The sequence below is a fragment of the Hyperoodon ampullatus genome (genome assembly GCF_949752795.1).
Source record: "Hyperoodon ampullatus genome assembly, chromosome: 4".
Lineage (NCBI taxonomy): Eukaryota > Metazoa > Chordata > Mammalia > Artiodactyla > Ziphiidae > Hyperoodon > Hyperoodon ampullatus.
The window spans coordinates 46,481,140-46,492,819 of NC_136917.1; the positions used below are offsets into that span (position 1 = coordinate 46,481,140).

The 11,680-nt window shown below is 50.7% G+C and overlaps 1 protein-coding gene across 1 annotated transcript; it reads left to right on the top strand.

Annotated features, from left to right (window-relative positions):
• Window positions 1-8,907: 8,907 nt before the first annotated feature.
• On the top strand, window positions 8,908-9,510 carry LOC307051191 (Golgi-associated RAB2B interactor protein 3-like; the record flags this gene model as incomplete). Its single annotated transcript, XM_079701531.1, has 1 exon — window positions 8,908-9,510. One exon carries the CDS (start codon window positions 8,908-8,910, stop codon window positions 9,508-9,510), a length of 603 nt encoding a protein of 200 aa, XP_079557657.1.
• Window positions 9,511-11,680: the final 2,170 nt, after the last annotated feature.

Here is an 11,680-nt window from a genome sequence, read left to right on the forward strand (position 1 = left end):
TTAATATGGGACTTTATGTTACTTCCTAGTTTTGGCCACAGGATCTATATAATGAGGAGATTGGAGGGTATGTTTTGAAAGACACCGTTCCATTTGAAATATCCACGTGGGGTGCATTTCTTGAATGAAGGACTTGTGGCCCCAGCTGCTGGGGGTGCATCCCACAGAAAGCCTTCAGCTGGCAGTGAGTTTGGAAATTGCCTGGGTTCCTCACCCGAGGTGCACGGCAAGAAATGATTGATGTGGAGTGTGAAGCTCAGGCCATCGTAGCCCAACACAGACCCTCTCGGAAGGGTCACTCCAGTTCAAGAGCTCAGCTTCGGGCTTCCCTGGTGGCGCAGTGGTTGGGAGTCCGCCTGCCGATGCAGGGGACACGGGTTCGTGCCCCGGTCCGGGAGGACCCCACATGACGCGGAGCGGCTGGGCCCGTGAGCTATGGCTCCGGAGCCTGTGCTCCGCAACGAGAGAGGCCACAACAGTGAGAGGCCCGCGTACCGCAAAAAAAAAAAAAAAGCAGGGGTCAAGGAGGAAAGGATTGGGAGTTTGGGATTAGCAGATACAAACTACAGGATGGATAAACAGCAGGGTCCTACTGTAGAGCACAGAGAACTATATTCAGTATCCTGTGATAAACCATAATGGAAAAGAATATGAAAAAGAATGTATGTATACAAAAAACTGAATCAGAAATTAACAGAAGAAATTAACACAACACAAATTAACACAACATTGTAAATCAACTATACATCAATAAAAAAGAAGAAGGAAAAGAAAAAAAATACAAACCAAGTTTGGGTTACCTTTGTGGGGAGGGAGCATGCAGAAGAGGGGCTGGCAGGGTTCTATTTCTTGCTCTGGGTGGCAGCTACAAGGGTGTTCACTTTCTTGTTACTCATTAAGCTATATTTATGGTTTCTGCACTTTCATGAATCTGTGTTATATTTCACAATAAAAACTTTCTAAAACTGTAAAAAATATAAATATAAATATAAATAAAAGTTAGCCTCCTTGAAAAGACAAAACGGGTGAGAAAATTCTCCATATACTGGAAATGACAGTACCAATGGGACTCTGACAGGTAGCGCTCTTTCTAAGCTCCTGCCAGCACTGTGTTATATACGCTGGGGGCACAGAGAACAGCAATTCCCATAGGATGCCTGCCCTTAGCAAGTACACAGTCCACTTCCAGGATTTTATCCCCAGGACATCATTCAGCAGAAGCACGAAGATGATCCCTGCAGGGAGATTTGTAACAACAACAAGACTGGAAACCACCCAGATATTTACAAAAGCAGGAGGGTTTTCTCAACCTTTTGATTAGAAAGACTATCCAGCCTACCCACACCTATACCCTGGCAGGGTCAGCCTGTTCCCTATGGACATGGTGGTTGGTTTAGGGGGAGGCTGGTGAGCCTGCCCCAAGGGGGTGGGGACTTGGAGGCTCAACAAAGGGGTGTGTGATGTGATGGTGACGGGTCACAAAGGACTTGCGGTATAAATATGGTCGGGCCAAGGGACTCTGGCAGAGTCCTGCAGGGAGGTGACGAGTTGCTTTCGTTCCCTCTCTCTCTCCGAGACTCAATTTGTGGCTGGTGGCTCTGTCTTGAACGAAGAGAGCCATGAGCAGTGAGACTTTACCTCATTACATGGCCAATAGCTACTGTTCAGTGGGGGTGTTGAGGACCTCCATGGGGGTCCTGCAACGACAACTGTACGAGGGAGGAGAGTATGACCTTTTCAAGTACGCTCCCATGTTTGAGAGCGACTTTATCCAGGTCAGCAAGAAAGGAGAACTGATTGACCTAGACAACCGCGTCCGAAGGGTGACTGTGGGTGTCGCATCCACCAGCCCCCTCTTCCCACTACCTGACGTCATGCTGCTGGCCCGAACAATGAAAGTCTGTGAAGAGCATGTCAGATGCGCCGGGATCACCAAGGGGAGAGGTTGCAAGCCCGTGAAGATCCTAGAGCTCACCAGGCTGCTTCCCTTGAAATTTGTCAAGATCTCCATCCACAACCGTGAGAAACAGCAGCTGTGCCTGAATCTTGCTACTGGCCGTACTTTCTATCTGCAGCTGTGCCCCTCTTCCGATGCACAAAAAGACCTCTTTTCCCATTGGGAAAAGCTTGTCTATATCCTGAGACCACCGGTAGACAGTTACAGCAGTACACTGATGCTCCAAACTGGAGATGCAGCCACTACAGAGGATGCCAAAATCCTAGTGGGAAGCACCCACAGAGACTCAAGAACACGGGGCAGGGTGCTTTGGGAGAGCAGGGCAAAGCTGGTCCTTCATAGCCTTTGGTGCTCTCTGAGACTCACCTGGGAAATACCTTCTATTGTTGAAAAGGGTCAGGGACAAACGAGCTATCACTATGGGATTCACCACACTGGAGAGGTTCCGAGTGCTTCTCCACCTTGTCCCACAGGGCTGAATTTCAGAGAGCCCTTAGGTATCATATCAGCTGGACTGTTCTCATCACCAGGGCTGTAATCCCTTCTACAGCATCCTGATTGTCTGGTCTCTTCTTGAACACTTACCCCAGCCCAGGTACTCTCATCAGTTGGGGAACATCATTCACAGTTAGGAAGTCCTTCCTTCATTGTGTCTCCCCGTGTCGCCGACATGCTGATTCAAATCAGCCCAACCCGTGGAGTCACCCAAATGTAGAAGGTGTGCATCCCTTGACCCAGGAACCCCACTTCTAGGAATCTGTCCTGCAGAGAGAGAACCACAAGGGTATAAAATTAAAGTGTATATCATGGAGAATTGTATCAGTGCTTTCCCTGACCCTGGGACTGTTCAAGTAAAATGGAGTGGCCGTTTGACAGGGGTGCAGTAGATGGGGTCTTGCATCCAATGGGAGCTTAGACTGGGTGATTTCAAAGGTTATTCTAAGTATAAGCCCTTGAGTTGCTCAGCTCCAGGATGAGAGAGGAGCAGACAGTTCAGATCTCACTTGTCATCTCTATCTTACCTGATTCTCCTCCCCTTGGCTCAGACCACAGAGCTCCACAGAGAAAGGGATCAGGATTAGGCTGGGCTTCACAAGCTTCGTGACGTGACTGGAGCCACAAAAAGCGCCAAAATATCAGCAGGAGGGATGACCATGGGCCTAGCGGGAGCCACCATCAAGGATCCAGGAGAAAGCGGATCCGGCGAGGCCATTGCAGGTGCCCCCCATGGATCAACTGCAGCCGTGAAAAGCGCCGAAGGATCAGTGGAAGGGATGACCACAGGCCTGGCGTCAGCCACCATCAAGGATCCAGGAGAAAGCGGATCTGGTGAGGCCATTGCAGGTGCCCCCCATGGATCAACTGCAGCCGTGAAAAGCGCCGAAGGATCAGCGGCAGGGATGTCCATGGGCCTGGCGGGGGCCATTATCAAGGATCCAGGAGAAAGCAGATCCGGCGAGGCCATTGCAGGTACCCAACATGGATCTACTACAGCCGTGAAAAGCGACGAAGGATCAGTGGCAGGAATGGCCATGGGCCTGGCTGGGGCCAACATCAAGGATCCAGGAGAAAGCGGATCCGGCGAGGCCATTGCAGGTGCCCCCATAGATCAAGTGCGGCCGTGAAAAGCGCCGAAGTATCAGTCGAAGGGATGCCCATGGTCCTGGCAGGAGCCACCGTCAAGGATCCAGGAAAAGGCGGATCCGGCGAGGCCACTGCAGGTGCCCCACATGGATCAACTGCAGCCGTGAAAAGCACCGAAAGATCAGCGAAAGGGATGACCACGGGCCTGGCGGGAGCCACCATCAAAGATTCAGGAGAAAGCGGATCCGGCGAGGCCATTGCAGGTGCCCCCCATGGATCAACTGCAGCCGTGAAAAGCGCCGAAGGATCAGCGGCAGGGATGTCCATGGGCCTGGCGGGAGCCATTATCAAGGATCCAGGAGAAAGCAGATCCGGCGAGGCCTTTGCAGGTACCCAACATGGATCTACTACAGCCGTGAAAAGCGACGAAGGATCAGCGGCAGGAATGGCCATGGGCTTGGCTGGAGCCAACATCAAGGATCCAGGAGAAAGCGGATCCGGCGAGGCCATTGCAGGTGCCCCCATAGATCAAGTGCAGCCGTGAAAAGCGCCGAAGGATCAGCGGCAGGGATGTCCATGGGCCGGGCGGGAGCCATTATCAAGGATCCAGGAGAAAGTAGATCCGGCGAGGCCACTGCGGGTGCCCCCCATGGATCAAATGCAGCCATGAAAAGCGCCGAAGGATCAGCGGCAGGAATGACCATGGGCCTGGTGGGAGCCACCATCCAGGATCCAGGAGAAAGGGGATCTGGCGAGGCCATTGCAGGTGCCCCCCATGGTTCAACTGCAGTCGTGAAAAGCGCCAAAGGATCAGCCGCAGGGATGACCATGGGCTTGGCGGGAGCCACCATCAAGGATCCAGGAGAAAGCGGATCCGGCGAGGACACTGCAGGTGCTGCCAGCTTATCCTTGCAGGACACGAACCTGGTCTTGGCGGATGATGCCAGCATATCCTCGACGGGGGCAGATGGTCCAGAGAGCAGCATGAGCATGGTGTTGCCAGTTGCAGTCACAACCGGCAAGCCTGCTGCTGGAAGAGCTGAAGGGAAGGTCGCAGACCCCGTGGTCTCCACCTTGCAGACCGAAGGCTACATGTCTGAACGGGATGGAAGCCAGAAGGGCTCCCACCTCAGGGATGAAGCCTGGACGGAAAAAAAGAAAAGAAGGACATGTCTTCATCGAGGAAAAGTTCCCAACACTGCAGGACACGTGCAGGTCACCACAGGACAGGAGGGGACAAGACCCAGAAATCATCCTCCTACTGGTCCTCATCTGGCCATGGAAACTCCAAAGTTGACAAAGGACGGGAGGACAGCTCGCAAACCGAGGAACAGCCAGTCCACCACCAGTTCAGGGACTCTAAGTAAGACATCCAGTAAGATCCTCTCCTTCTTTAGGAGCTTCAGAGTCATTCCTGGCTCAGAAACAAGGCTCACACATGACCACTGAGAGGCAGACAAAGCCCCGGTTGGCTGACATCGGCTTGGTTGGCTTCCATGTTTAGCACACATTTGCTAAAAGGGGAGAAAAAAACAAGGACATGATAAACACAAAATTCACAATAGTCGATTTCTGTAGGGTAAAAAGAAGGGAGGGATGGTCTGGGAGGAAAAGCTATTATGCAAAGCGGTATGTCCATGGGAATGTATTATCATTTCCATTTTATTTTAACATCTCTGACATCGGGATGATTTTCATACTGCTGTCAGCCAAGTGGCAGTCACTGCCTTAGAAATATCTCAACCAATTTGTTTCACTGTTGTTTTCCTTTCAATATATGCACAAGAGATGGATGACAAAGTCTGAAAGATATCTTTCAAGAACTATAAGATAAAGAAACTAAGGGGCATAAATACTCACTATCCAGGAACACAAGAAAGGTTTAGATATATTGTTAAGGAATAACAGAATAATCCAAAATGCTCTGTACTGATGAACTATGCAAATTATGTATGCATGTGGAAAGCGATTCTAAAAATAAAAAAATCATAAATGAGATTATGAAATCTCATTTCATAATGAGATTATGCATTTTTAAATGTCCATCATAAAAAAGTCTTTCCAATTTAAAAAAAAGTTGTAAATAAATTTCATGAGTCCATGAAAATCATTAAATTGTTAACAACAGTTGATAACAGTTGGATTAGAGTAACTGTTGATAACAGTTAACAACCGTTGGATTTGAGAAGAATGCCTCTGAGAACCATGTGTGTTTTTTGTTTTTGGGGTTTTTATTTTGTGGTATGCGGGCGTCTCGCTGCTGTGGCCTCTCCCATTGCGGAGCACAGGCTCCGGACGCACAGGCTCAGCGGCCATGGCTCACGGGCCCAGCGGCTCCACGGCATGTAGGATTTTCCCGGACAAGGACACGAACCCGTGTCCCCTGCATCGGCAGGTGGACTCCCAACCACTGTGCCACCAGGGAAGCCCCATGTGTGTTTGTATGAACCGGGGAGTCATCTGCTAGCCTTGCAATTCTCTGCTCATTCCCTTCTGTGACAACAGGGTCTACTAGGATGGAAGTTGGGTTTCCAGTAAAACTTAGGGACTTTCTCTGCAGAGCAAATTAAGTGGTAGAGGTGGAGGAGGTGAGAAATAAGATACGGAATCTGGGAGGAGTGGTAGCTTGGGAGGATGAGAGGAAGCCCTTCTCAGTTGCTCTGGTGGGTGGCTGGAAAATCCCATCTTGTGATTTCCAATAAACAAAGACCAATAGATTGTGGGGAGCAATGTGTCCTTGGAGTTAACTCTTGAAGCAGTGGGTCTTGGTAAGAGGAGAGAAAGAGCCATGCTCTCTAAGACCTGAGAGGGATTTGGGGGAAGCCTTCCGGAAATGTGAGGAGTTCTGGGGTAGAGGAGGGAGATAAAGGGGAACTCGTTCCAAAGCCTTTGACTCAGAGCCCCAGGTTTTCACTATGCCAGAGGCTGAATCAGCCTACTTAAAACAGCTTCATCTTAGGATTCTGTACCCTTGGCTTTAGCTTTTGTCTTTCTTAGCCTGTATTAGGCATTCTCACTCCCTCACCCCAAAGGACTTCTATAACGTGAACCTAGTTAGTCCACTATGCAGGGCGTTAGCTGAGCAGACCCACAGTTGACACAATTTACACCTCCAGTGCAGTAGTAAAGTGGAGGTGGGGACTTGCCCACCGCAACTGCCCTGCCTGGCACTTTCTCTGGATTTCCTTTTCTATCTTGACAGTTCATCAAGAGACACATGCACAGATACCTACGTATTTCAAAGCAACAGGCATCTTCCTCTGGAGGGAGACATCAATTTCAGTATCAAGTCAGTACACCCTATCAGATAGAGGCCAATATTTTGGACAGCAATATTCATCACCATGGTAGCAATTCTGCAGCTGAAAGTGCAATTAGGCAATGGATGGTTGATTACAAACTAAGCAATGTCCCAAACTTCAAGTCTGGCAACACACATACATACTAGAAAGGGTTTTTTTCCCTACAGCAAAATAAGGTCATTCACAGGATTGTTGAAGATGTGCTATGGTGGGAGGCATATTGAAGGCAGTGTCGTGGCTGGCAGAGCAAGCGTGATGTGATGCTGGGGGACACAGCAGGGGCCACGCCATGCAAGGCCTTGAGGTCCATTTAAAGGATTTTCATTTCGGACCTTGGAGTGATGCAAAGCCATGATATGTTTTAAATAGGGGAGTGGCCTGATCAAATGTGCACTTTGTGGAGGGCACTGTGGTTTCTGTGAAAAGAAGTATTTGGCTGGGGGGGTTGTTAATATGGGACTTTATGTTACTCCCTAGTTTTGGCCACAGGATCTATATAATGAGGAGATTGGAGGGTATGTTTTGAAAGACACCGTTCCATTTGAAATATCCACGTGGGGTGCATTTCTTCAACGAAGGACTTGTGGCCCCAGCTGCTGGGGGTGCATCCCACAGAAAGCCTTCAGCTGGCAGTGAGTTTGGAAATTGCCTGGGTTCCTCACCCGAGGTGCACGGCAAGAAATGATTGATGTGGAGTGTGAAGCTCAGGCCATCGTAGCCCAACACAGACCCTCTCGGAAGGGTCACTCCAGTTCAAGAGCTCAGCTTCGGGCTTCCCTGGTGGCGCAGTGGTTGGGAGTCCGCCTGCCGATGCAGGGGACACGGGTTCGTGCCCCGGTCCGGGAGGACCCCACATGCCGCGGAGCGGCTGGGCCCGTGAGCCATGGCTCCGGAGCCTGTGCTCCGCAACGAGAGAGGCCACAACAGTGAGAGGCCTGCGTACCGCAAAAAAAAAACAAAAAAACCGGGGGTCAAGGAGGGAAGGATTGAGAGTTTGGGATTAGCAGATACAAACTACAGGATGGATAAACAGCAGGGTCCTACTGTAGAGCACAGAGAACTATATTCAGTATCCTGTGATAAACCATAATGGAAAAGAATATGAAAAAGAATGTATGTATACAAAAAACTGAATCAGAAATTAACAGAAGAAATTAACACAACACAAATTAACACAACATTGTAAATCAACTATACATCAATAAAAAAGAAGAAGGAAAAGAAAAAAAATACAAACCAAGTTTGGGTTACCTTTGTGGGGAGGGAGCATGCAGAAGAGGGGCTGGCAGGGTTCTATTTCTTGCTCTGGGTGGCAGCTACAAGGGTGTTCACTTTCTTGTTACTCATTAAGCTATATTTATGGTTTCTGCACTTTCATGAATGTGTGTTATATTTCACAATAAAAACTTTCTAAAACTGTAAAAAATATAAATATAAATAAAAGTTAGCCTCCTTGAAAAGACAAAATGGGTGAGAAAATTCTCCATATCCTGGAAATGACAGTACCAATGGGACTCTGACAGGTAGCACTCTTTCTAAGTTCCTGCCAGCACTGTGTTATATACGCTGGGGGCACAGAGAACACCAATTCCCATAGGATGCCTGCCCTTAGCAAGTACACAGTCCACTTCCAGGATTTTATCCCCAGGACATCATTCAGCAGAAGCACGAAGAGGATCCCTGCAGGGAGATTTGTCACAACAACAAGACTGGAAACCACCCAGATATTTACAAAAGCAGGAGGGTTTTCTCAACCTTTTGATTAGAAAGACTATCCAGCCTACCCACACCTATACCCTGGCAGGGTCAGCCTGTTCCCTATGGACATGGTGGTTGGTTTAGGGGGAGGCTGGTGAGCCTGCCCCAAGGGGGTGGGGACTTGGAGGCTCAACAAAGGGGTGTGTGATGTGATGGTGACGGGTCACAAAGGACTTGCGGTATAAATATGGTCGGGCCAAGAGACTCTGGCAGAGTCCTGCAGGGAGGTGACGAGTTGCTTTCGTTCCCTCTCTCTCTCCGAGACTCAATTTGTGGCTGGTGGCTCTGTCTTGAACGAAGAGAGCCATGAGCAGTGAGACTTTACCTCATTACATGGCCAATAGCTACTGTTCAGTGGGGGTGTTGAGGACCTCCATGGGGGTCCTGCAACGACAACTGTACGAGGGAGGAGAGTATGACCTTTTCAAGTATGCTCCCATGTTTGAGAGCGACTTTATCCAGGTCAGCAAGAAAGGAGAACTGATTGACCTAGACAACCGCGTCCGAAGGGTGACTGTGGGTGTCGCATCCACCAGCCCCCTCTTCCCACTACCTGACGTCATGCTGCTAGCCCGAACAACGAAAGTCTGTGAAGAGCATGTCAGATGCGCCGGGATCACCAAGGGGAGAGGTTGCAAGCCCGTGAAGATCCTAGAGCTCACCAGGCTGCTTCCCTTGAAGTTTGTCAAGATCTCCATCCACAACCGTGAGAAACAGCAGCTGTGCCTGAATCTTGCTACTGGCCGTACTTTCTATCTGCAGCTGTGCCCCTCATCCCATGCACAAAAAGACCTCTTTTCCCATTGGGAAAAGCTTGTCTATATCCCGGGACCACCGGTAGACAGTTACGCAGTACCCCGATGCTCCAAACTGGAGATGCAGAGACTACAGAGGATGCCAAAATCCTAGTGGGAAGCACCCACAGAGACTCAAGAACACGGGGCAGGGTGCTTTGGGAGAGCAGGGCAAAGCTGGTCCTTCATAGCCTTTGGTGCTCTCTGAGACTCACCTGGGAAATACCTTCTATTGTTGAAAAGGGTCAGGGACAAACGAGCTATCACTATGGGATTCACCACACTGGAGAGGTTCCGAGTGCTTCTCCACCTTGTCCCACAGGGCTGAATTTCAGAGAGACCTTAGGTATCATATCAGCTGCACTGGTCTCATCACCAGGGCTGTAATCCCTTCTACAGCATCCTGATTGTCTGGTCTCTTCTTGAACACTTACCCCAGCCCAGGTAGTCTCAGCAGTTGGGGAACATCATTCACAGTTAGGAAGTCCTTCCTTCATTGTGTCTCCCCGTGACGCCGACATGCTGATTCAAATCAGCCCAACCCGTGGAGTCACCCAAATGTAGGAGGTGTGCATCCCTTGACCCAGGAACCCCACTTCTAGGAATCTGTCCTGCAGAGAGAGAAGCACAAGGATATAAAATTAAAGTGTATATCATGGAGAATTGTATCAGTGCTTTCCCTGACCCTGGGACTGTTCAAGTAAAATGGAGTGGCCGTTTGACAGGGGTGCAGTAGATGGGATCTTGCATCCAATGGGAGCTTAGACTGGGTGATTTCAAAGGTTATTCTAAGTATAAGCCCTTGAGTTGCTCAGCTCCAGGATGAGAGAGGAGCGGACAGTTCTGATCTCACTTTCTGTCATCTCTATCTTACCTGATTCTCCTCCCCTTGGCTCAGACCACAGAGCTCCACAGAGAAAGGGATCAGGATGAGGCTGGGCTTCACAAGCTTCGTGACGTGACTGGAGCCACAAAAAGCGCCGAAAGATCAGCAGGAGGGATGACCATGGGCCTGGCGGGAGCCACCATCAAGGATCCAGGAGAAAGCGGATCCGGCCAGGCCATTGCAGGTGCCCCCGATGGATCAACTGCAGCCGTGAAAAGCGCCGAAGGATCAGCGGCAGGGATGACCACGGGCCTGGCGGGAGCAACCATCAAGGATCCAGGAGAAAGCGGATCTGGTGAGGCCATTGCAGGTGCCCCCCATGGATCAACTGCAGCCGTGAAAAGCGCCGAAGGATCAGCGGCAGGGATGTCCATGGGCCTGGCGGGAGCCATTATCAAGGATACAGGAGAAAGCAGATCCAGCGAGGCCATTGCAGGTACCCAACATGGATCTACTGCAGCCGTGAAAAGCGACGAAGGATCAGCGGCAGGAATGGCCATGGGCCTGGCTGGAGCCAACATCAAGGATCCAGGAGAAAGCGGATCCGGTGAGGCCATTGCAGGTGCCCCCCATGGATCAACTGCAGCCGTGAAAAGCACCGAAGGATCAGCGGCAGGGATATCCATGGGCCTGGCGGGAGTCACCATCAAAGATACAGGAGAATGCGGATCCGGCGAGGCCATTGCAGGTGCCCCCCATGGATCAACTGCAGCCGTGAAAAGCGCCAAAGGATCAGCGGCAGGGATGTCCATGGGCCTGGCGGGAGCCATTATCAAGGATTCAGGAGAAAGCAGATCCGGCGAGGCCATTGCAGGTACCCAACTTGGATCTACTACAGCCGTGAAAAGTGAGGAAGGATCAGCGGCAGGAATGTCCATGGGCCTGGCGGAGCCATTATCAAGGATCCAGGAGAAAGCAGATCAGGCGAGGCCACTGCGGGTGCCCCCCATGGATCAAATGCAGCCGTGAAAAGCGCCGAAGGATCAGCGGCAGGAATGACCATGGGCCTGCTGCGAGCCACCATCCAGGATACAGGAGAAAGGGTATCTGGCGAGGCCATTGCAGGTGCCCCCCATGGTTCAACTGCAGTCGTGAAAAGCGCCAAAGGATCAGCCGCAGGGATGACCATGGGCCTGGCGGGAGCCACCATCAAGGATCCAGGAGAAAGCAGATGTGCTGAGGCCATTGCAGGTGCCCCCCATGGATCAACTGCAGCCGTGAAAAGCTCCGAAGGATCAGCGGCAGGGATGTCCATGGGCCTGGCGGGAGCCATTATCAAGGATCCAGGAGAAAGCAGATCCGGCGAGGCCATTGCAGGTACCCAACATGGATCTACTACAGCCGTGAAAAGCGACGAAGGATCAGCGGCAGGAATGGCCATGGGCCTGGCTGGAGCCAA